The sequence below is a fragment of the Equus przewalskii genome, chromosome 12 (genome assembly GCF_037783145.1).
Source record: "Equus przewalskii isolate Varuska chromosome 12, EquPr2, whole genome shotgun sequence".
Classification (NCBI taxonomy): Eukaryota; Metazoa; Chordata; class Mammalia; order Perissodactyla; family Equidae; genus Equus; species Equus przewalskii.
The window spans coordinates 20,411,040-20,436,170 of NC_091842.1; the positions used below are offsets into that span (position 1 = coordinate 20,411,040).

General features: G+C 53.1%; 3 protein-coding genes across 9 annotated transcripts; 2 read left to right on the top strand and 1 right to left on the bottom strand.

The window, feature by feature from the left end:
* The first annotated feature begins 3,363 nt into the window (after window positions 1-3,363).
* On the top strand, window positions 3,364-8,217 carry IL27 (interleukin 27). Its single transcript, XM_008537890.2, has 5 exons — window positions 3,364-3,517; window positions 5,580-5,752; window positions 5,836-5,934; window positions 6,812-6,970; window positions 7,678-8,217. The coding sequence occupies exons 1-5, from the start codon at window positions 3,487-3,489 to the stop codon at window positions 7,927-7,929; spliced, it is 714 nt and encodes a 237-aa protein (XP_008536112.1). The 5' UTR covers window positions 3,364-3,486; the 3' UTR covers window positions 7,930-8,217.
* On the bottom strand, window positions 8,094-12,764 carry APOBR (apolipoprotein B receptor). Its single transcript, XM_070568149.1, has 4 exons — window positions 12,636-12,764; window positions 9,645-12,296; window positions 9,294-9,559; window positions 8,094-9,205 (listed from the first exon to the last, which is right to left on the bottom strand). Exons 1-4 carry the CDS (start codon window positions 12,690-12,692, stop codon window positions 9,136-9,138), a joined length of 3,045 nt encoding a protein of 1,014 aa, XP_070424250.1. The 5' UTR covers window positions 12,693-12,764; the 3' UTR covers window positions 8,094-9,135.
* CLN3 (CLN3 lysosomal/endosomal transmembrane protein, battenin) lies at window positions 11,912-24,541 on the top strand. 7 transcript variants are annotated; one of them, XM_070568152.1, is made up of 17 exons: window positions 11,912-12,051; window positions 14,550-14,747; window positions 14,932-15,054; window positions 15,208-15,283; window positions 16,465-16,561; window positions 17,618-17,689; window positions 18,106-18,185; window positions 18,324-18,409; window positions 18,890-18,962; window positions 19,048-19,191; window positions 20,035-20,147; window positions 20,926-20,972; window positions 21,054-21,122; window positions 21,214-21,269; window positions 21,408-21,501; window positions 23,925-24,065; window positions 24,166-24,541. In XM_070568152.1, the coding sequence occupies exons 3-17, from the start codon at window positions 15,009-15,011 to the stop codon at window positions 24,283-24,285; spliced, it is 1,314 nt and encodes a 437-aa protein (XP_070424253.1). In that variant the 5' UTR covers window positions 11,912-12,051; window positions 14,550-14,747; window positions 14,932-15,008; the 3' UTR covers window positions 24,286-24,541. The 7 variants fall into 7 exon arrangements, with proteins under 7 accessions (XP_070424253.1, XP_008536111.2, XP_070424254.1 ...); XM_070568153.1 differs by lacking the exon at window positions 11,912-12,051 and adding an exon at window positions 13,320-13,582; XM_070568156.1 differs by lacking the exon at window positions 11,912-12,051 and adding an exon at window positions 15,450-15,511 and having other exon boundaries at window positions 14,699-14,747.
* Window positions 24,542-25,131: the final 590 nt, after the last annotated feature.

Sequence of the window (25,131 nt, forward strand, 5' to 3'; positions counted from 1 at the left end):
CTTTTTTTTCTTCTTCTTCTCCCCAAAGCCCCCCGGTACATAGTCGTATATTCTAGTTGGGAGTGCCTCTGGTTGTGCTATGTGGGACACCGCCTCAGCGTGGCCTGACGAGCGGTGCCATGTCCGCGCCCAGGATCCGAACCCACGAAACCCTGGGCCGCCGAAGGGGAGTGCACGAACTTAACCACTTGGCCACGGGGCCAGCCCCTAAATCATCTAGGTTTTAATTTCTCTACGTAATAATAGTGGCAACATTTGAAAATTGCTATCGCTTTTCAATGAGGACACTGAGGTCCAGAGTAGGCTAGTGACACACCTGATGTCACCATAAGGATTAACTATACACTGGAATCTACAACCCGGGGTTCTCGGCTTTCTTTCCAGCAGTTCTCACCCCTCACCACATCATTTCCGTTTCTTGCCAGCCTTAGCCCAAGCCTCAGCCCACAAGCCAAGATCTACTTGTGGAAACTGAGGGCTAAGTAGGCAGATAGTCCTAAGCCCATCCTCTAAGGATACGGACAGAGGCTGGTGCTGCCCTTACTGGCCCTCTTGCTTCTTGCCAGGGATCTGCTAAGATCATCAGCCCAGGGCCATGCTCAGCATCCCAGGTGCCCCCTTCACCTCCCTCAGCCCTTGGCTGGGGCCTTGGCCTGAGTAGGAGAAGGCTGACGGTGAGACCTCAGGGCTCAGGCTGGTCCCAGACCTGCTGCTCCATCCAGACAACTTACAGATCACTAGCCATGAACAGAATGTGGATTAGCAGGAGTGTGGCAGAAGACAGATTTGTTTGACGATTTATTAAGAACCTGCTATTGTTAGCTACTGGGATACTGTCAGTACACAAAACAGGCAAAAATTCTCACCCTTGTGGAACCCACATTCTACTGCATAGAGACAGACAAAAACGATAAATAAGAAAATGTTAGGGCCCAGCCCCCTGGCCAAGCAGTTAGGTTCACGCGCTCCACTTTGGCGGCCTAGGGTTTCACTGGTTTGGATTGCGGGCGCGGACATGGCACCGCTCATCAGGCAATGCTGAGGTGGCATCCCACGTGCCACAACCAGAAGGACCTACAGCTAAAATACACAACTATGTACTGGGGGGCTTTGGGAAGAAGAAGAAAAAAAAATTGGCAACAGTTGCTAGCTTAGGTGTCAATCTTTAATAAAAAAAAAAGGAAATGTTAGAATGTTAGATATCTAACATGCTGTGTAGACAAGGCAGGGAAGGGGATACAGAATGCCAGGGGCAGGGTTGCATTTTTTTAGTAGGGCAGTCAGTGAAGACTCCATTTCAGACAGTGACATTTGAGCAGAGATCGTAGGAGAGAGTGAGCTTTGCAAATATCTGGAAGAAGAGTGTCCCAAGAGGAAGGAACAGTAAGTGCAAAGGCCCTGAGGCAGGAGCAAGCCCGGCACGTTCTAGGAGCAATGAAGAGGCCAGTATGGCTGAAGTGGTATGAGCCAGGACAGAGCGAGAAAGATAAACAAACATGAAATGTCCATTGGAGATGAGATTTACAGCAGGAAGGGACGAGCCATTCAGGGCAGAGAGCCCATGACACAAGGGGTCTGGGTTCCGAGAAGGTTCAGGGGAAGGAACTCCAGAGAAGGCTCTGAGGGCATTCTAGGCATAGAGAACAGCCTGTCCAAAGGAAAGGACATATGAAGTGGCTCATCATGTTCAAGCATGAAGCTCCAGTTGCTGGAGCTGAAATAGGGTGGGAGTGAGGGGTGAGGCTGGAGGAGTCAGCTGCAGCCAAACTGAGAAGGGCAAAGAAGCAGCAAGGGACAGGAGGTCTCAGGGAACCCCAAGAGTAGGTTGGGAGGGCCAGGAGGTTGTGGTCACGGATTGGGAGATGGAGTACAACGCTTGAGAGATACAGCAGTTCTGTGTGATGGCCAAGGGTCAGGGAGTGGCTGTGGTCAGCAGGTGAGTGGAGTAGCCGGCCTCCAGGATGACAGCATCCTGGGGATGTGAGGAAGACCAGCCAGGGCCTCTGTCTGTCCTCACCATCAATCTCGGGATGTATGGGACCCCCCTCTTGGGAAGCCCTAGTGGCATGGGATGTGGTGGAATGAGCTGCCACCACTGGGGGGCACTGCAAGGGAAAGGAGCCCAGGCTAGGCAACCACGCCTCCTTTTCCTTCTCCTCCAGCAGCCCTCTGGGATTGCTCCCCAAAGGTACTGGTACTTCCGTGGAAGTTGGTCCCAGGCAGCCTTGGTAAGCAGTGCCCAGGCAGGGCTCAGGAGGAAGAGTGTAGGAAGGGGAAGCCCCCTTGGTTTCTGTCTCACAGCAGGGACCTAGCAGGGAAAGCCCACAGGTCCCAAAAGGAAAGTGGCAGCAGTAGTCCTCGGGGAAGACCAAGAAACCCCCATCTTCTCCCTGAAGATGGGAAATCCAGAGTGGGGCTAAGGGCAGGGCCGTGCTGGAAGGGGGGTCTGTGGTTGCTGCAGCACAGCCCTGACATCTGCCTACAGAGCAGAAACACCAGGATTATTCTGAGTCTCGATCCTGACCTCATACAATTCCAACCTGGCCACAGGCTGAGTCCTGACCCTGATTGTTGACTGAGCTCTTATCCCAGCCTAAGCCTGAGCCCTGACCTGAATCACAGGCTCAGTCAGAACCTCGGCCGCAGACCGAGCTCTGTGCCGGATTTGGACTAATCTCTAAGTGCAACCCTGACTGGTCCCAAGCAGAGCCCCCAGGTCATTGATAGCTCTGATCCCAAACACATGCAGAGCTGGGACGTTGGTCCTGCATGAAGCTCTAAGTCCAGCCTTAGACCAAGTCCTGATCCTGGTTATAGACTGAATGCTAATCCTGGATCTGACTATCCAAAGACTGAGCTCTTGGCCTTCAACAAACCTGTTCTCTTCCAGCCCTGACCCTGGTATAGATTGAGCCCTGACTCTGTGCAGATTGAGACCCCACGGCCCCACACAAAGCCCCATCCCAGCCACCACTGAGCCCCGATTCCCCTGGCACTCCCTTCTTCAGCCACCTGGTAAACCAGAAGATAGCAAGGATGACTCAAAACCCAAGTGCCCTCTGATGGGCAGCCCCTTACCTGGCCATCCATCTTTTGAAGGACAGAAGGCTGGTGACGGCTCTAGGATGATAATGACAGAGCAGAGAAACAGGAGGGGGTTTGAGTCTCTGGGACCTACCAGCAAATAGAGTGGGTGGCTCACCTAAGAGCGGGGAAGTGAAGGGAGGCTGGACCCGGGAGCTCAGCAGGGGGTCAGGAGCTGGGATTGACCGAAACTCCAGCTTCCCGCCAACCCCACCGCACCTCCCACCCACTCTGGGAAGGGAAATTACATTTCCCCATTTCAGCAAGGGGTGGTGAGGAGGGAAGACTGAGTGAATGCAAAGCTGAAAGTACAAGCAGGACGGAAAGTGAAACCGGGCACAGCCCCCAGTATAAGACTCCCCCTACCCGGGAGATGGCTGGCCAAAGAGGCTGGGCCCCGCCATGGGCCAGACGGCAGGCGACCTTGGCTGGCGTGAGTTTGAGGCCAGGGCTGGGGCCAGAGGGGTGGGAGGCTTGGTTGAGACTGGGCAGAGGATGGGAGAGCTTGACCGTGTGGATGGAGCCAAGGGCTGAGGGGCAACAACTTGGCCAAGACTATACAGGATACAGCTGATTGGAGGATGGGAACGAAGTTGGCACGAATGGGGAAGAGGGGTTAGGGGAGAGGGGTGGTGGTTTGGCGAGGGCGGGGTAGAGGATAGGACAGTTTGGCTGGCATGAATGGGGGAGAGAGGTGGAGGCGTGGTGGTTTGGTGAGGGCTGGGAAGAGGTATGAATGGGGAGAGTTGGGCAGGTGGTTTGACCAGGACCGGGACTAGGTGGATAAATGAAGAGTTTGGCTGGAGTGAATGAGCAGGCTCCAGACAGCCTGGCTGAGAACTAGAGCTGGCTAGAGGAAGAACAGCAGGAGGGGTTGGCACGAGTGGGAGGCTGGGGGCACAGAGTCAGCAGCCTATCTGGGTCAAGCGTTATAGTTTGAAGCTTGGAAGGAGGTTCAATCTGTAGTTGGTGACTGAAAGACTCAGAGGCTAGAACCAGGGCTATAGGCAGAGGAGCAGATGGTAGGGCCAGAGTAGGGACCAAGGGCTGGAGGATGAGCACAGAACCCTGAAAGGTGGGGGCCAAGGGCCCAGGATTGCTGCAGAGGGTGAGGAGAAGCCAAGGGAAGTGTCTGGGAGCTCCAGAACTCCGGCAGGAAGTGGAGGGTCTGTAGGAAATGGCACAGCTCAATTCTGGGTGGACGATATCCACCAGGGCCTTGGGGCACCTATTCTCCCTCAACATAGAGCTAGGAAGAACCCCACTCTGCCTTAAGTCTCTAGAATGCCAGAGTGGCCCCCAAGCCAGGGAGCCTGAACGCTAGACATGGCAGGCACTGCCCGCCACCTCTGGAAGTCCATGGGGGAAGTGGAAGGACCCACTTAGTCTTCACTGAGAGGACATTTCAAGGGGCAGAGCCCAGGGGTTGGAGGTCAAGAATGGATAGGGAAGAGGCATGGAGAGGAGGGCGTGCAGGAGCGGACGTAGACCTAGGGGCCAGTTTTGGTTTGCGTTTTGAGGAGAATTGTGTAACGACAGTGATTGCTAGATTTCCTCTCCCTGAGGGAGAAACTGCTGAACACCGCCCTCTTCCCAGAGCACCCGCCCCACTGCCCCTCTTCCTTCTGTCCGGGAAGCACAGGGCAGGAAGCTTTCCAGAAATCAGCTGGTCTGACTCTCCCATTTTACAAACGGGAGCCTGAGGCACAGAGATAATAAGCGACTTATCAAGGGAAGAATCTAGATGAGAAAGAGAGGTTCTGCCTCCCATTCCAGGCCCTCCTCCCCCTCTTTGTACCCCCTGCTCCTCCCACAGTGCAGAGTGACTCACCTCCCTTGGTGGAGGCTGGACCAATCTGTCCTTCTAACTCCGTGGGATAGAGCCTCCAGCATTGCCAGCCCACACCTAGGGCCCTAGGTCAGGCCATCAGAGCTGCCTGGCTAAGCCCAAGGAATCCTTGGCAGAACAGGATGTGCTCACTCCAGGGGAGGTGGCTGTCTCCTCTGAGTTCCTTGGGGGAAGCACACAGGTTCTGCATTTGGGCGGATCTGCAATCCAATCCCGGTTCCCTCACTCTCTGGCTGTGACCTCAAGCAAGTCAACCTCACTGAGTCTCACTTTCCTCATCTGCAAAATGGGGAGAATAACAGCACTCAGGCTGCCACACACAGTTATGCAGTTTGTTCACTAAAAAAGACGCTTGGCCAAGGGAGTTAGTGGGGGTCAAAATCCAGCCTGAGGTCTGCTTGCAAGGGTGGGTACTCTGTGCAGGGTTGTGTCTACCTGGGGGAAGGGGCACTTTCCTTTCATTCATACAGAGATGCCATATGGTGTCCTCAATAGCTTCCATCTCATTAGTGGTTTTAAAGGGTCTGTGAGAAGATGCACCGTGCTTGCCCAGAGGGCAGGCTCAGAAAAGGCACGTTCCTTTCCTTCTCCCAAGTTCTTCTTAAACCCTCCCTTCATCTTGCCCACCCTCTCCCCATCTCTCCAGGGCTCAGTCTTTTGCTGCTCTCCTTGCTCCTGGCTCGAGCTGGTGTATGGGGATTCCCAAGACCCCCAGGGAGGTCCCCCCTGAGCCTGCAGGAGTTGCAGAGGGAGTTCAAGGTCAGCCTGCACCTCGCCAGGAAGCTGCTCTCCGAGGTTCGGGCCCAGGCCCATCGCTTTGTGAGTCTCCCTAATGCAACTGGCTCTGGGGATGGGCAGATCCTCAACGCCCTCTGGCCCCACTAACAGACTTTGCCCCACAGGCTGAATCTCATCTGCCAGGAGTGAGCCTGGACCTCCTGCCTCTGGGAGACCAGCTCCCCAACGTTTCTATGACCTTCCAGGCCTGGCGTAGCCTCTCCGTGAGTTGGGGCAGGGCTGGTGGGGTGGGGCAGGTGAGCTGGCAATTAGGCTCAGCTGGGTGAATGGAGATGAAATTGGGGATTGAATTGAAGATGGATGTGGGCATGAATTGAGGGATAGAATCTGGATGAGGTTGAGCATGTCGTTGGATACAAAGATGAAGCCGGAACAAAGAAATGCAGTTAAGAAGAAGGTAAGAGTGAAGCTGGGCATGGAAAGAGGTGGGGACAGGAATAGAATGGGATTGGGGAGAGAGATTATTATGGAGGAGGGATGGAGTTGGTGTAGAGATGTGAATGGGGATAGGTTAGGGTTGGGAAGAAACCTGGGGATGAGAGTGAAAATGAAGTGGAGGATGGAGAAAGGACAGGGATTGCTAGTGAGGATGCGAGTAGAATGAGGTTGGGATAGAGTTGGAGATGGGATGAAGAGAGAGTGAAAATGAGCCTGGACATATGGAGGAGGGATGGAATTGGGATTAGGAATAAGGAGAGGAAAAGAGTTTGGAGACAGGATGAAAACAAGTGAGGAGATGGAGATGGGATGGTAGAGAAGGGAACAGAATGGGGTTGTGGATAGAGAGTGATAGGACAATGGAGATGGGGTTAGAGTCAGAGCTAAGTTTGGGCATCGGACTGAAAATGAGTTTGGTAAAGGAGATAAGACAGAGGTCAAAGATGGTGGAGATGGGAATGGTGGTGAGCATAGGAAGGGAGCGGAGATGGAGACGGGGTTGAGGATGAAAATAGATACGGAGATGGAATGGAGATTGGATTTGGGGATGTGAATGGGACCCAAAGAGAGATGGAGTTGGGTTTGAAGTGGGTCATCCTTGGCCTGTGAACCATTCCTGACTCCCTCCCTCTCCTTCCACAGGACCCAGAACGACTCTGTTTCCTCTCCATGACACTTCGGCCATTCCATGCCCTTTTGGGAGGGCTGGGGAGCCAGGGGGGCTGGACCAGCTCAGAGAGGATGCAGCTGTGGGCCATGAGGTTGGATCTCCGGGATTTGCAGCGGCATCTCCACTTCCAGGTAGAGTGCCCACCCACCCTCCTCAACCCCAGAGACCAACACATGAAATTGAGGCTCATTGCTAACATCCCCTGGCCACAGGTGGGATAAGTCGGGAGGAAGATACTCCAGATCCTCTGAGTATGTGTGTGTGTGTAGCTGCACCGTGCCCTGGCTCTGACCCCTCAACCTCTGCCTTCTTTCAGGGTCTTAGCCTTAAATGAGAGAATAGCTCTGAAGCACCCGAGACAGCATGTGGCCTCAGCAGGCCCTACAGCAAAGTTGCTTCCCTTCCCCCTCATTCTCTGACATCACCAGATCCTCCTGAACATTTCAAAGGAAAATAGAAATTTTACCGTTAATAAAAGGAGAATAGAAAATGCAAGCAGCATAAAAACTAACTATATCACCTTTATGCTCATTTCTGATCCTAGGACGACCCTTAAGAGAGGAAATTCCGGAGCCCAATGCCCAGGGCAATCTTGGATGAGTGAGCTATTGCTCTGTGAGCATCATTTTGCTCTATGACTTTCATTTCCTTGAACGAAAAACTCAGGCAAGACACATAAGGTGATGACAGAAAGGAAGATCTAAAGTAGGGGTTGTCAGGGGAAATCACGATCTTGTGGTGTCTGATGTCATTCTGTACCACCCGGCACACAAAGGAATGACGATTCACTCAGGGTCTCAGCCTGGCCATTCTCTGACCTGTGGGCTTCTCCTCACAGGTGCTGGCTGCAGGATTCAACCTCCCTGAGGAAGAGGAGAATGAGAAGGGGAAGGAGCTGCTCACAGGAGCTCCAGGCAGCCCCTCACAGACGTCAGTCCAGGTGTCCTGGCCCCAGCTCCTCTACACCTACCAGTTGCTGCACTCCTTGGAGCTTGTCTTGTCTCGGGCCGTGCGGGACTTGCTGCTGCTCTCCCAGGCTGGGAACCCAGCCCAGGCCTTGGGGTGCCCCACACCCAGCTCCCAGCCCTGATGGAGTGAAGCCATCCATCCCCCTTCACTCTTTAGGACTTTAGGACTGGAGTCCGGGCCAACAGGACAGCCTCCAGCTCATTTGCCTTAGACAAGGCAGGACTCCACCGGCCTCCCATCCCAGACCCTACCCAATAATTTAAGGCCCCTCCAGTCCTTGCCAGATATTTATTTCTTGGATATTTATTTATTGTTTAGGGAAATGATGGTTTATTTATTGTTTCAGAGCTTGCTAGTCATCCTTGGGTAGGCTGCCATGCAGGGTGCCTAATAAAGCACTGTCACCCTCTCTCTGCCTCGGCTTCTTTTCAGAGAAGGGGTGGCCTGACACCCAAAGGGGGCCTGGAATGGAGTCTGCAGCCTCGGGACCTCAGACCCCTCTCTGCTCCTAAATTTTGCAGATTCCTGGCCCACTTTCCTCAACTCTGGCTTGCTCAGCTGGTGGTTGCCACAGTAACTAGCAGAGCTCTGAAGCCGAGCTCCCATTTTGGAAGCTCAAGGTGGCTGGTCTGCTTCCCAGCAAAGTGATGGCAAATGGAGCTCTGTAGGCCCTCCTGACCCATTTCCTCTGGGCTGGCTTCAAGCCCCGAGGTTTGTGTTACTCCTACACAGCTCTCTGAGGCCTCGGGGAGCAGGCTTGGAGGTGGGCGGGCGCGGGGGCAGTCAGAGAGGGAAGGCTACGGGGTGGACTGTCTCAGTCACCTCAGTCCTCCAGATAGGCGAGACAGGTTGGGGAGGTAGTCAGGACGGGCCATGAGACGGGGTCCCGGTGGGGCAGGTGGTCCGTCAGCTGCCCTGGAGACTCAGACTCTTTAAGTTCATAGTTCTCACAGACATCTGGTTCTGTCTGCTCCGTGAATGACACACCAAGAAACTAAGGCCTAGAGAGTGGAAGAGGTGCATCTAAAGTGGCAGGGGGGGCCAGCCTGGTGGTATAGTGAAGTTCACGTGCTCAGCTTCGGCAGCCCAGGATTCGTAGGTTTGGATCCCAGGCATAGACCTCCACACCACTCATCGAGCCAGGCTGTGGCGGCATCCCACATACAAAATAGAGGAAGACTGGCACAGATGTTAGCTTAGGGACAATCTTCCTCACCAAAAAAAGCAAAAAACAAACCAAAGTGGCAGAGGGAGTCAGGCTGAGCAGGGTTCAGCTGAGCCTTCTGACCCTCACTCAGGACCTGGCTCCCAGGGTCTCGGGTCCCATTCACTGGGGCTTTGGCTGGCCCATTCTGGCTTGCAGTTCCTGCATCATGCCGAAGTGTGCAAGGCCAAACCTGTAGATGGAAGACAGGCCATGGGAGCTGGTCTCCGGGTGTCCGCAGCCTCCTTCCCAGCCCTGCTGTCACCTCACCCTGTGCTTACCCGTGTCCCAGGGGCCTTCTCCTGGTCGGCACTGGGGTCCCTTCAGGCCTTGGGGGGCTGGGCTCTGGAGGTTCCTCTGGCTGGAGAAGTCTCTGCTCAGGGGCTGACAGCTCTTCTTTGAGTGGTGGGCTAGGAGGCTCCTCCTGCTGCTCAGGGGCAAGAGTCCGTCGGAAAGAGGGCCGGCAGCGACGCTGTGAGGAGCTACGAGAGAGGAGTACACGGCTCCTCGGGACAGAGACATCCAGGAGCGACCCGGGGAGCAGGGCCTATAGGGAAGAGGGCACAGAGTACTAAGGGGCCAGCTTCGAGATTCTGCTCTATCTGGCCGTGGACCCCACCTGGAGCCCTCACCTCATTCCAGCTGCCGTGGGCATCCCCTCCAGTACTTTCTGCAGACTTGGCAGGTGGCCCAGGCTCAGCCTCTGTGTGGTCCTGGTTTGTTGACTGGCCCTCCTGGCCCTGGACATCCACCAGGTTTTCTGGATCAATCTCCTCGGCCTCTGCCCTCTGGTCTCCAGTCACCTCAGCATCCTCCACAGCAAGGAGCCTTCGTGCCTCTGCCTCAGGGTGGTGGTCCCCACACTGCCCTTCTCTGCCTTGCCCCTGCTCCCTTACTTGCCACCCCCCAGCCTCTTTTTCCAACAGGGTCTGCCCTCCTGGGAGCCCCTTGGCCTCCACTATGGCCATGGTCCCCTCTGCTCCTGCTGCCTGGGAGCCTGAGGTAAAGCCATCCATCCCACAGCTTCCTTCTGCCATGGTAGGTTCCCCAACCTCTGCCTGACCTCCCCAGGGCTCACCCTCCCTGGCCTCAAAATCCTCTGCTTGGCCACTTCTGCCGGTCACCTCCTCCTCTGCTGAGCCCTCCAGGCCAGACTCCCGCTCACCTCTGTTCTCTCCCTCTGCAGCCTCCACCAGCTCCACACCTCCCCCACCTTCTCCCCCTTCTGAACCCCAGCCTCTCCCAAATGTTTCCCCAGTCTCTCTTTTGGGCCCTTCCCCAGCCCTGGCAGTCCTTCCACAAAGAGCTGCCTTATCATTCACAACCTCAGCAGCCAAAGAACTGTCCCACGTGTCCTCGCTGTCCTGGAGGCTCAGAGCTGCCTCCTCCAGCCTCCAGCCTGTCTCGGATGTTTGGTTGGCCCCCGAGGGCACTGCAGCCTCCAGCTCCTCATCCTTGGTTTCTCTGGCATCTGACTCTCCCAGTGGCTGGCCTCTCCCTGCTTCTGTCCCATGCCTTCCACCCGGTTCCTGGCTCTCTGCTCCAGCGGCCTCTCCCTCCTCTGCTCCACACTCTGCTTCTGGTAGTGTAGACTCTTGGCCTCCTTCAGCCTCAGCCTTCAGTGCCTGGCCTTCTGCAGCCTCCACCTCTACCTCTTCAGCATCTGCTTTTTCCTCCTGAGAGTGTCCTCTCTCCACATCCCTCCTCCTCCTCTGGTTTTCCCAGACTTCTGCCTCAGAGGTATCAGGCTTCACATACCCCATGTCACTAGGATATTCCTCCAGGCTCCCTTCTGTCTCCTCTTTGCTCAGGGCTGGAATGCTCCAGAGCTCTTCCTTACACGCCTGTCCTTCCTCAGGTTGCTCTGTTGGGGTCTTGGGACCTCCTGTCAGCTCAGGCTCCTGGCCTTCACTGATTACGTGCTCAAGGCCACCCCACTCCACTCCTGATGCTTCTCGATCCATCTGAGCCTCCTCCTCACTCCTCTCCCCCATGAACTCCTTCTCAGGCCTGGCCTCTGGGGTTGCCTCCAAGTCAGTATCACCTTCAGCCTCATTTGCAGCTTTGTCCTGGGGAAGCTCAGCCTCTGCGGCCTGGCAACTCTGTCTCTCTTCCTTGGCCTCCTCTGCCTGCACCATCTCCTTCAGACTGGCTTGAGCAGCCCTGATCTCTGAGTCTTGCCTTCCCTCAGCCTCTTTCCCACCCTGATCTGCCTGGATCTCAAAGCCCTCCCCAACTTCCCCCTCTGACTCCTGGTCTTCTGCAGCCTCTCTTCCCGCTGTCTGGTCCTTAGCCACTTCTTTCACTCCCTCAGTTTCCAGGGCTTGGGTCTGTTTGGGGAACAGGCTCACCTCATCCTCTCTATTCTCATCTCCCTCCTCCTGGTCTCCCTCGTAAGCCTCCTCTAGGGCCCAGACTCTCCCAGTACCCTCTGGGATCCTTTTTCCTAGGACTGCCCCATATTCTCCCTCTCCAGCTCCTAGGAAGTCAGCCTCCTCCCTGCCTGAGGCTGCCCCATCCTCAGATTCTTCCCCTGTTTCCTGTGTCCCCTGCGCCCTTGTAGTTTGGCCATCCCCCACCACTACCACCACCTCATCTTCCCTCCCAGCCCCTTTAGCCCCAGGACCCTGGATCTCCTCTGCACCTGCCTCCTTGAGTACCTGCTCTGTCTCCCTGGCATCCCCTGCCACCTTTTGCCTATCAGCACCGGCCTTCTCCTCACACTCCCTGTGCCAGGTCCACTCTGACTCCGCCCCTCCAGCCACCCCTGGCTCTCTTGCCCTGACCTCTTCCTCCTCCTCCTCCTGTTCCCAGATTCTCAGTGTCTCCCTTTTGTTCACTTCCTGCTCTTCAGGTTCGTGGCTCTCCTGGGCTTGGCTACTCCTGTCTTGACCAGCCTCAGACCCTGTCTTGGACTTTTTCCTGGCCTCCAAGGGAGCACTTGGCTCCTGGCACCTGGTGGCCTTGGCTGCCTCCCAGGCTCCAGCGTGCTGCCTATCTGCTTGAGACCCATGGGAGCTGCCTTCTCCCCAACCCCAGGTCTGTTCTGTAGTTGAGCTTCCCTCCTGGTCTCTTCCAGCCTCTCCTGGCCTTCTCACCCCTCCATCCCCCTTGCTTTGGCTGCTGCCAAGGTCCCCCAGGGCCTCCTGGGCTTCCTCTTCCACAGGCCTCCCCCGCCTGTCTGCAGCCACCTCCCCCAGTTCCTCAGCTGCCCCCGCCTCCCTCTTCTCCACAGTGGGGACCTCATCTCCCATAAGGTAGGAGACAAAGGCACTGAAGGAATCCTAGAAGAAAAGGGGGAGGGGGCAAAGGCATTAAGGGGAGGCCCAGCCCTCTCTCTGGGGGCCCTGTACCAGAGAAGCTCAGGATAAGGAAGAGGGCTTCTGGGATCTGGAAAGAGAAGGAGAGCAGGATCTGCAGAAGAAATAGGAAAGGGCCTAGATTAGGGGTATGTGGATGTGTTTGTGGAAGTGAGGGGACTGAAATACAGAAAAGAATGGGCTAGGAGGCTACCTGATGCTGGGGAAGGAATCTCGAGTCTGAGGAGAAGCTCAAAGGGAGGAGGGAAGGAGAGGCCCCAGGGAACAGGGTGAAAGTCTCTGGCATCCCTTTGCCCTTCTCACCAGTGCCCCCCTCAAGGCCTGATGCAGCCCAGGGAGATGTAGCCGGAGGAAATCCATTCTTTCTGTTCTGTCTATGTGTCCAGAAGGCTGATAATGACTGTCCCCACCCACCAAGACAAGCCAGTCTTCCCCAGGACCTAAGACACTTCCTCTTCCCCTGCCTCTCCCTGACACATCCCCACCCAGGCCCTGCCCACCCTTTGCAATGCCCTCAGCAGCTTCCAGACTAGGCTGGGAAAAGGGTGTGTATCACCCAGGGAACTCAGGTGCACCTTTAGAGCTAAAGGGCAAAGGAGGAGGCCAGGAAGAAGAAAGTGGGAGCAGGAGAGCTCAGAATGGGGGAGAGAGAGAGGGTGCATTGCATGTGGCAATTGCAGCTCAGCTGACTCAGGTCTTGTATTCACACCTCAGCCATTTCCGTCTCCCCCCAAGCCGCAGCCACTCTGTGAGAGGAAGCTGGGGTTTGTGGTTCCTGTTTTGCCTGCGGACAAGGAGTAGGAGTGAGGAGGGGGCTGGTGAGAGCCCTGGCTTCTCATTTCAGCATCATTAGTGCTTCCCCGAGAGGAAGAAGGGACTGGATTGGTGGCTCCAACGCCTGTTCCCTCGTCTGTGGTCATTCTTGTGAAACAAAACTTGGCTAAGCTTTGTATTGTGGTTATTTGTATCTACCTCCCACCCTCCTGTGAGTTCCTTGAGGGCAAAGGCCCTGTATGACATGTTGCTGAATTTCTAGATCCCTGCATGGGTAGTAGGACCCTAATTTTCATTGGTTGAGTGACCTGGGAAGCAGACCAAAGGGGGCACATTTCAAACAGCAGTCTGAATGCCTGGTGGTGAGAAACAGCTGGTAGAGTTGGGCACTAGTTGTTGGAAGTCCAAAGGAGAGATTAGCAGGGGAAGGATGTGATGAAGAAAATTCAGGATGCTGCTTTACCACCTAGGAGAAGGTAAGAGAATCAACTCCTTATTTCGGACCACGTGAAGTGACACCTTGATGTGCACCTGTTCCCCTCGTCCCATCTCAAGCCCCACTTTCCTAATTTCTTTTCTTTTCTTTTTTTGAGGAAAATTAGCCCTGAGCTAACATCTGCCACCAATCCTCCTCTTTTTGCTGAGGAAGATTGGCCCTGAGCTAACATCTGTGCCCATCTTCCTCTATTTTATATGTGGGATGCGGGCCACAGCATGGCTTGATGAGTGGTACCTAGGTCCATGCCTGGGATCTGGGCCAGCAAAGCCCAGGCAGCTGAAGCAGGGAGTGAACTTAACCACTGTGCCACCAGGCCGGCCCCTCCTAATTTCTAACTAGGGGAACTAGATGAGATCACAGAATCAGAATCTCGGGCCTTAGAATCAACTGGTCTGAGCACCCTTGACGCAGGCATGAATCCTGAAGCAGCCTTAATGGCTCCTTGCCTCTGGTGCTCTATTTCTTAATGCTAAAAGGGCCTCTGAGGTGACCTTCACGTCTCGCATTGTATGATCATCAGTTAAGTTTCCTTTTTTGCACCTCAGTTTTCCCATTTGTAAAACCGGGGCTTGGACGACTACTGTGATATTCTTTGGTTCTAGGATAATTTGGGAGAAGGGATCACTGAACTCCTTGGATACTGCCAATAGATAGTTCATGAAATCCTCCTAAGTGGGTGTTATTTTTATTTTTGGTTTCTAAACCAATCTAAGGGCAACAGATAGGAATAAGTATGACCTGAAGCTGGCCCCCTTTGTTCCCAGCCAGAAACAGGCCTGTCTGAAACGAGTAGCCAGGTGACCATATTTGTTTCTGGCAAGAGAGGGCCTAGAGAGGAGCTGAAGCTGCTAACAGCCATGATTAGTGCTGGCACGATACGGTCAAGGTCTCGGGCGCTGCTAATCTAACGTCACCGCTCTTCTTGCCGATATCACTTGCTCCAGTTTTAAACCAGCTCTTCGAGGGTCCCCCTAGTATGTCCCTGCTCCATGCCCCGAAGCTGGGAAGTCCTGAAACGAAGACATAGAGAAGACCCGGAAGTGGTGAGGACCTCCAAGCACGTGATGGGAGACCCGCCTGTGCTGTCACATGACCCATCAACCTGGTGTTCCCGGGACAGGAATGTTCAGAAACTCTTAAAGGTACAAGCTGCCCGGCCCCCTGCTTTAGAGGGGGCGGGGGCAGAGTCCCACGGGTGGGGCGTGGTGGGGCGTTCCAGGGGGCGAGATGGAGCGCGGAGCGTGATGGATCGGCGGGCGCGAGTGCAGCAGGGAAGACGGCGCCGGAACTGGCCAATGAGGCGTTGATCCTTCTCACCTGTCGCAGACCCTCATCCACCCTATCGGAACCAACTCTGAAATCTCGCTGACGTTGGACCCTTCGGGAGACCAGAACTTGATGCCATGGGAGGCTGTGCGGGCTCGCGGCGGCGTCTTTCGCATTCCGAAGGTGAGTATTCCCGCCCATCCTCAGCAGATAGACTGCCTCGGCCTGCGATCTTCCTGACAGGCTCGAGAACTGGCTCGGCCCCTGGAGAACACCTCTGGGGCCATCGTGCACCTGAGAGTGGGGTGGGGTCATGCCCACTTCTCGCCCTCGCAGAGGAGACCGCCCCGGAACCTCGGCCCCCTCTGCTGGACCGTAAGGGCGTCGATTGGAAGAACGCGGTGGGCTTCTGGTGAGTGGCCTGAAGAGTTCAGCAGAAGTAAAAATGGGATGGGAAAAGGGAGTTGAGCTGCGAAAAAGGAGCTGAAGCCACAAATATTTACTGAACCAGTTTGCCCTGCAGCCTGTAAGTTTCCCTAACTTCACTCATTTACTTAGCACCCTCACGTTTTGGCCAGATCCCCATACCACCTGGAGGATTACTTACTTCATGTTTTTACTTCAACCAGCCTTTCAATTTGTAAGTACATAGATTTTTTAAAAGAAAACTTTAAATCACTACTCGAGACGGAAAGCCAACATTTCCCTAATACATGTTTAAATAAATACATCGCTTCTTTTTGAAAGATCATTCATCTACCTCCTAAATCATTCAGATACTGAGCCTTGGAAAATACTTCTCGCACTAACCTAAACATCCAGGTCTTGCATGGCAGATTGGGCTGGAGGTGACTTCCCATGGGACTCTGGAAGAGTCATATAATCCTCTAAGCCTCGGTTTCTCAGCAGTAAAATGAGAAAAGCAGTAGTAGCACTTCCTAGGATTGTGAAAAGGACACATGAGATCTCTGGTGCTGGAGCCGCTTTCCTTCCCATCACTGAGCACAGCACTGGGAGATGAGAGTAAGTGAACAAGATCCTTCATGGATCGTGAAGGACTTCGGTATGACCTTGTTTTGATCCCTACAGCACTCTGTGAGGTAGTCAGGAGAGAAATTTGTATCCCCATTTTACACATGAGTAGGCTGAGGCTGCTCAAGTAGGAAGTGGCAGACTTGGGACCTGAACATAGTCCTTTGGGTTTCAAGCCCCAGGATGTTTCTACTGTACTGTAGGGCATCAGAGACGCTGGAGCAGTGGATGAGGAATGCCCCAGGAACTGAATCATGGTGGGAGCTTGGAGGAAAGAGTCGTCAGGGATGACTTCCTTCTCTTCATGGGGGAGGTCTCAGAGATTAGATGTAAACCCAAGTCTGTAATCCCACAGACCGTATTTCTAACCCTAACACTGAATGAAGATGGGGTCTAATGATAGAGAAAAAAGAGGGAGCTGATTGAAGGCACAGGTAAAGGGGAGGTTTTGTGCTAGGACTGTGGATAGATTCTAGGCCTGAAAGGAAGTTAAGATCTGTTCTTATATGTCAATTATATCTCAATAAAACCGGAGGAAAAAATCTGTCTTGCTCACTCCAGGCTCCTGGGCCTTTGCAACAACTTCTCATACGTGGTGATGCTCAGTGCTGCCCATGACATACTTAGCCACCAGAGGGCACCCGGGAACCAGAGCCACGTAAGTGACGCTCTCTCCTACCACCATCATATTTAGTCCCTAGGTGAAGATGAGGGAGTCACCCTGGGGCAGAGGCCCCCTTGAAAAAGTCATGGAGGTGCTGGTCCGGTGGCACAGGGGTTAAGTTCGCAGGTTCCGCTTTGGTGGCCTGGAGTTCACCGGTTCAGATCCCGGGTGTGGACATGGCACTGCTTGGCAAGCCATACTGTGGTAGGCGTCCCACATATAAAGTAGAGGAAGATGGGCACGAATGTTAGCTCAGGGCTAATCTTCCTCACAAAATTAATTAATTAATTTAAAAAAAGAAAAGAAAAAGTCATGGAATGGGGTGGCCAGGGGGTGGGGCAAGGGGGCTAAAATTCCCAGTCTCCCAGACCTCAGAGCAGGAAGGGTCTTTAAGAATCATTGGGTGCCAGGTGTACAAACTCAGTTGTTGGCTGGGTAGGACCATGGTCTATGGCAGAGTTTTTTAATCTCAGCACTGTTGACATGTCAGGCTGGATAATTCTTTGTTGTGGGGCTTTCCTGTGCACTGTATGTTTAGCAACATACCTAGCTTCTATCCATTGGATGCCAATAGCATACCACACCCTACCCCCTCCAACTTGTGACAACCAGGAATGTCTCTAGACATTGGCAAATGTTCCCTGGGGAGTAGAATCACCTTCAGTTGAGAACCTTCTGTCTATGATGAGCTGGAAGGCACATGGCCAAGGGGAGCAGCTGCCATTTTGCAGATCCAGCAGGGAATTTGGCTTAGGCTTAGGGTTAGGGGATCAGATTTTCTGGAAACTCAAATTTCTTAATGAAAGCTTTTGAATGTGTTACCCAAATAAAGTCCATTTACAGGGCCATCTTTGGCCTGTGGGTCATTAGCTTGAGGTTTCTATGGAAACCTCCCTGTCCCCATTGTGCACATACAGAAACTGAAGTCCCAACAGGCCAGTGTTGACCCAAGGTCATGCTTCACGTTAGAGCAGTGCTGGGACTGGAGCCAGGCCCTGTTTGTCTGTACTCCTGCCTCCTTGGGTGAAGGACTTTCTTCTCTCCCATCAGGTGGACCCAGGCCCAACGCCCACCCCCCACAATAGCTCATCTCGATTTGACTGCAACCCTGTCTCCACGGCTGTGAGTACCCATCTGGTCCTCCCCTTATCCAGGCCCTGTGGGTCTACACACCACCTCTACCCACTCAGCACCTAGCTGGGACTGCCCTGAGTGTAATAATTAAGACTGCCATTTACTGAGCCCTTTCTGTGTGTAGTATATGGTGTGGTCATTTAATCCACACAATAGTACTGTGAGCTAGGCACTATAATCATCCCCATTTTTCAGATGGGGAAACTAAAGCTCAGAGAATGTGAATGCCTTGACACACAGCTAAGGAGCGGCAGAGCGGGGATTTGAACCCAGATCTGTCTCACTTCAGATAGCAGATAGTTTGTAGCAGGTCTAATTGGCCGGTCCCTTTCTTTCCTTGGCCACTTGGTTGGGAGGTTTGTCCCTGGGAAGTTCTGGGGTTTCACTCTGTTCTCTTGTCCTAGGCAGTGCTCCTGGCAGACATCCTCCCTACCCTTGTCATCAAATTACTGGCTCCTCTTGGCCTTCATCTGCTGCCCTACAGGTCTGGTAGGGGTGGCAGGAGGAAGGGCAGGTGGAATCTGAGAGTGGGGAGGCTGGGAGGGTAAAGGAGGTGGGGGGAGGCCTGGGGAGCTGAGAGCAGAAGCTGACTTTTCCCTTCCCTCCCCTGTCTCCCCCTCAGCCCCCGGGTTTTTGTCAGTGGGGTTTGTGCTGCTGGAAGCTTCATCCTGGTTGCCTTTTCTCATTCAGTGGGGACCAGCCTGTGTGGTAAGCGTGAGGTGTTGTGTCAGGTGAGGGGCCCAGAGAAACCACAACAGGGCATTTGTGGGAGTGGTCTCCCCAGCTTCCCAGAGGAAAGGGATTATTTTTGTAACCCTCAGAAACCTGCTAGGACTGTGAAATGAGGTCAATTTGGAGGGGCAGTTGGTGGGGAAGATGGAAGGAAGTGGATGGATTAGATGGAGATTGAGATGAGCAGAGTCACCAAGACTCTATGAAGAGGGCGGAGGAGGTGTCAAGGATGAGTTCTTGCTCCTGGTTTGACCACTGGGTGGATGTAGGTCTCATTCCCTATGAGAGGATGGGCAGAAGACGGGGTTGGTTCATCTTCAGAGCTGGAGCCCAGCCTGACCAAGGGATCTGTTTTTAGCCCCTCTGAGCTCATGCAGAGGTGGCCATGGCCAGACATCTCAGGGGACTGGGGCTGTCAGGGAAAGGCTAGCTATGCTGTGCCTGTCCTCTCCCCAGGTGTGGTCTTGGCTAGCATCTCATCAGGTCTGGGGGAGATCACCTTCCTCTCACTCACCGCCTTCTACCCCAGGTAAGCAGGCAGAGCAAGGATGAGGGAGAGGAAGTCCCCCTGCTGACTTTGGTCCTTCTTAGTGCTCCTGTGTTCTCCTTCTCAGGGCTGTGATCGCCTGGTGGTCTTCAGGTACTGGAGGAGCAGGGCTGCTGGGGGCATTGTCTTACTTGGGCCTCACCCAGGCTGGCCTCTCCCCCCAGCACACCCTACTGTCCATGCTGGGTATCCCTGCCCTGATGCTGGCCAGGTAAGCAGCCCTGGGCTGGGAGGAAGGGGGGTTCACAGAGAGAGAACTTGATCATGATCCCAACCTTCAGATCCCTACAGCCTTGTTAGGAGGTGATGTGGGTTCTGGACTCTGACAGGCCCAGGTTTGAGTTCTGGAGCCATGACTTGTTAGCTGTGTAGAGTAGGACGAGTTGCTTCACCTCGCTGACCCTCTATTTCCCCATATGTCACCTGGTGGTAGTTCTCCTTGCTTCCCCATGAGGTGACTTTCGTGAAGCGTCCAATATATTATGGTTCCCAAGATGATTTGAGGGGGACAAGGATGGACTTTATTTTGCTAGTTTTGTGTGTATTTCCATGTGTATTAGGAAAAATATTTTATCTAGTGAATCAAACCTGTGATTTCACAGATCATTGCGTAGGACAAGGCCATGTAGAAAAAGTGAATCAATTTAGAGGAAAATATTAAGTAAAAAAGATTGTATACAGGAGGAACGTGGATATGGTGAATATCGTGAAGACAAAACATGAGTGACTGAAATTTGGGACATTCTTGCCCAGCACAGAAGGAGCACATAGTAAATGGTAGCTAGAGCAATCATTAGAATAGTAATGACGTGGAAACAGAGCTGACTCGCGTGGTGTGAGTCAGGAGTCAGAATGAGGGCCCATGGGTAGAAGCAACAAGGAGACAAATTTCAGCCCAAGAGAAGGAAGCCTTTTTCCACATTTGGAGCTCTCTGGCCGAGGATCGCATGCTTTGGGGGAGTGTAGAAGTGAGGGGGTGGCTGCCCTGGGAGGGAGTGGCCTTTCCAGCCCTGCAGAGGCTCTTTGATTTCATCTCCATTCTGCCCACTCCTAGCTATTTCTTTTTGCTCACATCTCCTGGGCCCCAGGACCCTGGAGGGGAAGAAGAGGCAGAGACAGCAGCTCGGCAGCCGCTGATAAGCAGTGAGGCCCCCGAGTTGAAGCCAGGTAGGAGACACAGTTGTTCAGAGGGGTCACTTTCTCTCTCTGAGTTTTAGTCTCTTCCTGTCTACAGTGGACGCAGTCAGGAGGGGAAGGGGACGGGCGTGCTGGGTATGGTAAGAGCCAGTCACATCTAGTTAAGAAATACTCATTGAGTTCCTCCTATGTGCCAGGCCTGCCATTCACTGGGGGTGCAGTAGCGACTAAGACAAGGAAATGAGATGGATTCGTAAACAAATAACAGAGTCAGAAACATGTTATTTTCACATATTGCTTAAGTGCTGGAAGAACATAACACAGTTTTGTGCTAGAAAATGACAACTAGGGGGCAATGGAGAGGGGCCTTAGAGAAGGTGGTGGTCCATGAAGGCCTTTTTGAGGATGTGTCTCTGGGCTCAAATATGAATGACAAGGAGTCAGCCCTGTGGACATTAGGGTGAACAGGTTCAAGGCAGAGGGAACAGCAAGTGCTAAGGCCCTGCAGTAGGAATGAGCTTGGTGTTCAAAAAACAGAAGGGGCCGATGTGCCTGGGATGGAGATATACAGCCCTTGAGCTGTACAGGAGCCATCCAGAGGTCTCACCTGGTTAGTTCATTTTTTTTTTAATTGTGGTAAAATATATGTAACATGAAGTTCACCATTTAACCATTTCTGATTGTACAATCCAATGGCATTAAGTGCATTCACACTGTTGTGTCAGCTGGGTGATTCTTACACACCAGCACCCCTTCGCTGAGTCAATGTGCCCATCTCACCTGCCCTTCTCTCCCTGCTCCCCTGCAGACTACAGCCCAAACCTCTCCCTTCAAGAAAGATGGACCGTGTTCAAGGTATGGCTGGTGGCTGTGGCGTGTGCCCTGTGGCCAGCGCCTGTCTCCCAGCCTTCTTCTCATGTCTTCTGACTCTTCCAGGGCCTGCTGTGGCACATCATCCCCTTGGTCGTGGTTTACTTTGCTGAGTATTTCATCAATCAGGGACTTGTGAGTGAGGGCTCCTGGGAGGGGTGTGGAAGCAGTGATAGAGGGGGACCCACATATCCCCGTCCTGTTCCCTGTGTGTTCTTTACTGCAGTTTGAGCTCCTCTTCTTTCGGAACACATCCCTGAGTCACGCTCAGCAGTACCGCTGGTGAGAAGAGTGAGGGTGGGTGGCAGGACTGGCAGTGGGCTGAAAGGGCCCCTTGATGATAAGGATGGGGGTTTGGAGGGGCTGCCCTGCCGATTAGGCTGCGGAGGGGCCTCCTCCTACTCCCTGCCCCTATCTAAGGTATCAGATGCTGTACCAGGCTGGCGTCTTTGCCTCCCGCTCTTCTCTCCGCTGCTGTCGCATCCGCTTCACATGGGCCCTGGCCCTGCTGCAGGTACCAAGACCCTCGCCCTCACTCCCTACCCACCTTGGCTCCCAGTTTCCCTGGGCCCCGAGGCTTCCCTCCCTCAGCAGGAAGTATTTATTGCACATTGTCATGCCCTAAGCACGAGGAACAGAGGCCAGTAAGGCCCTGTGTAAAATGTGTGACCTCAGGAGCCAGACAAACCTGGATGCAAATCCCAGCTTCTGTACCCAGTAGCTGTGTGACTTAGGGCAGGTCTCTGAACCAGTCTGAGCCTGGGTTTCCTCATCTATAAATCGGGTGTGGCCAACATCTACTTCTCAGGGTAGTTGTAGGAAATGGAGATGAGAAGAATGAAAGAACAAGATTTTGTATTGTGTTTAATCAGCTAGAAGCACTTAATGATTATTTGCACAAGCTCATGCCGAGACACAGGCTTTCAAATAATGTTGTAACAATAAGAAAATGTACAGGGGCTGGCCCGGTGGTGCAGCAGTTAAGTTCGCACGTTCTGCTTCTTGCCAGTTCGGATCCCAGGTGCGGACATGGCACCGCTTGGCAAAAGCCATGCTGTGGTAGGTGTCCCAAGTATAAAGTAGAGGAAGATGGGCATGGATGTTAGCTCAGGGCCAGTCTTCCTCAGCAAAAAAGAGGAGGATTGGCAGTAGTTAGCCAGGGCTAATCTTCCTCAAAAAAAAAGAAAAAGAAAGAAAATGTTCACTCTGTTCTGGATGGTTAATGATAATAGAAGCAGTGACGTTGTAGTCAATGGGTTATTTATCTCAAGATTGGTGAGCAAATTGAACCACACACAGCGAAAGTAGTCTAAAGCTTTAAGTAAACAGACACCATTCCCTACAACAGTCTAATAAAAGTAGTTTCACAGAACCAGCATCCACTGTTTCTAGGTCGCATGTCTACAGCCCTTAAGGTCACTTAAAATAAACCTTCAATGATTACGGGAGAGTCCTTTGTTGTTTTTAGTAAACTTAATTCAATTCTATGATAACAAGATAAGAATAAGTATAAATTACACTTTAATGTTATGGCAATAGCAGGTAAATGTTCTCTTTCTTCCTTTTTATCTTAAGCAGGACTGCCAGCTTAGGGCTTTGTACCCCCGAAGTCCCAAGTTGTTGTGTCAACACTTGTTTTTTTTTTTAAAGATTGGCACCTGACCTGACATCTGTTGCCAGTCTTCTTTTTTTCTTCTCCTTCTTCTTTTTCCCAAAGTCCCCCGGTACATAGTTGTATATTCTAGTTGTGAGTGCCTCTGGTTGGGCTATGCGAGATACTGCCTCAGCGTGGCCTGACGAGAGGTGCCATGTCTGCGCCCAGGATCCGAACCCATGAAACCCTGGGCCACCAAAGCGGAGCGCACGAACTTAACCACTCGGCCATAGGGCTGGCCCCTGCGTCAACACTTCTTAACTCAGGCTTCTTCATGAGATTCAACTAAAATGTGTAGCTTATGATTTTAGCTATAATTTTAACCAAGGCTGCTTCGTAGAAATAGGGACTTATAATCATTTAATTCCATTACAGAAAGCGCCTAGCTAATGCCACAGATGAAAGTGTTTGGAGTGTTTCACCCATCACATTAGTATTACCAGGGCATGCTTTAAATGCAGATCACCTCGGACTGAATGAATTAGAACCTCTGAGGGCGAGGCCTTGTGGGTACCAAGATCCCTAGGTGATCCTCATGTGCATCAAGCGTGTGAACCACCGTGGTGACCTACACACTGGGAAGGCAACCCTGTGGGCTCAGGGCTGGGATAGCGGGATCCCCTGAGGGGCTGGGGCACAGAGGAGGGACCTACACCCTCTCAACCTCAGCACTACTGACATTTGGGGCCGTATCCTTCTTTGTTGTACGGCTGTAGGATGTTGAGCGGCATCTAGTGGCCTCTATCCACTAGATGTTGGTAGCAAACCACCCCCCTCCGCCCCGCCCCGGGCAATTCTGACAACCAAGAACATTTCCAGACGTTGTCAGATGTCCCCTGGGCAGCAAAATCACCTCCGATTGAGAAACATTGATTTAACCATAGCCTCAGGATGGTAAAATGGGGGGAACTCTTGGGAGAAGGAAATGAGATCATGGGAGTGAGAGTGATCCTGATTCCAGCTGAGGCTGTGAGTGGTGGTGACTAGGAGATGCCAAGTGAGGGAGGGTGGATAGCATTCCCAGCGGTAGGAGTGACATGAGCACAGGGCGGGAGGGGGAAGAGAGCTACAAGGCCTAGGGGGCTGGGAATGAGGTAGGGAGAAGGCTTCACCCAGATCCCAGAGTCTGGGATGCCAGCTGGGTGTTGGGGTTGATCTAGGCCTGTCAGCTCTCTCCCTCATCAGCGTCTCCCAGACCCAGGGGCCACTGGACAGGGTGGCAGCCTCCCTTCCTGTCTGCCTCTGGTCCCAGACTCAGCCCTCCCCTCTGCCTGCACCCACAGTGCCTCAACCTGGCCTTCCTGCTGGTGGACGTGTGGTTTAGCTTCCTGCCAAGCATCTACCTTGTCTTCCTGATCATTCTGTATGAGGGGCTCCTGGGGGGTGCAGCCTATGTGAACACCTTCCACAACATTGCCTTGGAGGTCAGCACCAGCTGGGCGAGGGCAGTGGGTGGCCTCTCTGGGAAAGCCCAGGGCAGAAGTGTCTAGGACAAGCCTCACCCGTGCACCCCACCCTCCCCAGACCAGTGATGAGCACCGGGAATTTGCCATGGCAGCCGCCTGTATCTCCGACACTTTGGGGATCTCCCTGTCAGGGCTCCTGGCCCTGCCTCTGCATGACTTCCTCTGCCACCTCTCCTGACGTTCCGGCTTCTTGGGACACAGAACACACTGACCTGGGCCTGCACTGATGGGCAGTCAGGTCAGACACCTGGGCCCACAGCCCAGCGCCCATCCATGAGCTCTGACCCTGGACTTCCCCGCACAGCTGGGCTGCAGAAAAGTGCTGATTCCCCTTTGAGCGAGGGGCAGCAACCTTCTCCTTGCTCCCATGCTGGTCTCCAGGAGTTTGTTCCTAACATTATGGCTTCGGAATAAATGCCTGTTTTGTCAATTGACTCTTGTGCCATTTTTCTCCTTGAAAAAATTTTTCTTTTATTATAAAAGTAATACAAGCCCACTTTGGAATGTATACAGGAGAGTGTAAAGAAAGCATTTCAGCAGATTTCTACCTAGTCTTTGAGGCTTTACTTATTTATTAATTCATTTATTTATTCATTGATTCATTCACTGTATGAGGCAATCTATACACATTTTTTCCCAACATATAAGTTTTCAAACAAAGAAGTTGAAAGAATTGGGACTCAAGTCTGCACCACCTGAGTTCTGCAATGAACATTTCACTATAGAGGTTTTCTTAAGTACCCAACTTTCTGTCCAAATCAGTCCATTCGTCAGTCCATCTTATTGTTGTGATGCATTTCAGAGTCAGAGGCTGGTTTCAATGCACTTCCCTCTAAACACTTCAGCATGCAGATTATTAACTAGAGTCAAGTATTTTTGCAGGGTCCTTTTTTGGGTACAATTTATACACAGTAAAATGCACAAATCTTGGGGCCGGCCCCGTGGCTGAGTGGTTAAGTTTGTGCGCTCTGCTTTGCAGGCCCACGGTTTCACTGGTTCGGATCCTGGGCCTGGATCTAGCGCC

Coding starts and splice junctions, on each gene's coding strand:
- IL27 (XM_008537890.2), top strand. CDS start 3,487: ATGGGCCAGACGGCAGGCGACCTTGGCTGGC. Junction 5,935..6,811: donor AGGCCTGGCGTAGCCTCTCC/GTGAGTTGGGGC, acceptor CTCCTTCCACAG/GACCCAGAACGACTCTGTTT. Junction 6,971..7,677: donor AGCGGCATCTCCACTTCCAG/GTAGAGTGCCCA, acceptor TTCTCCTCACAG/GTGCTGGCTGCAGGATTCAA.
- APOBR (XM_070568149.1), bottom strand. CDS start 12,692: ATGGATTTCCTCCGGCTACATCTCCCTGGGCTGCATCAGGCCTTGAGG. Junction 9,560..9,644: donor CCCACGGCAGCTGGAATGAG/GTGAGGGCTCCA, acceptor TCTTCCCTATAG/GCCCTGCTCCCCGGGTCGCT. Junction 9,206..9,293: donor AGAAGGCCCCTGGGACACGG/GTAAGCACAGGG, acceptor TTCCATCTACAG/GTTTGGCCTTGCACACTTCG.
- CLN3 (XM_070568152.1), top strand. CDS start 15,009: ATGGGAGGCTGTGCGGGCTCGCGGCGGCGTCTTTCGCATTCCGAAG. Junction 17,690..18,105: donor GCAACCCTGTCTCCACGGCT/GTGAGTACCCAT, acceptor CTCTTGTCCTAG/GCAGTGCTCCTGGCAGACAT. Junction 24,066..24,165: donor TCCACAACATTGCCTTGGAG/GTCAGCACCAGC, acceptor CACCCTCCCCAG/ACCAGTGATGAGCACCGGGA.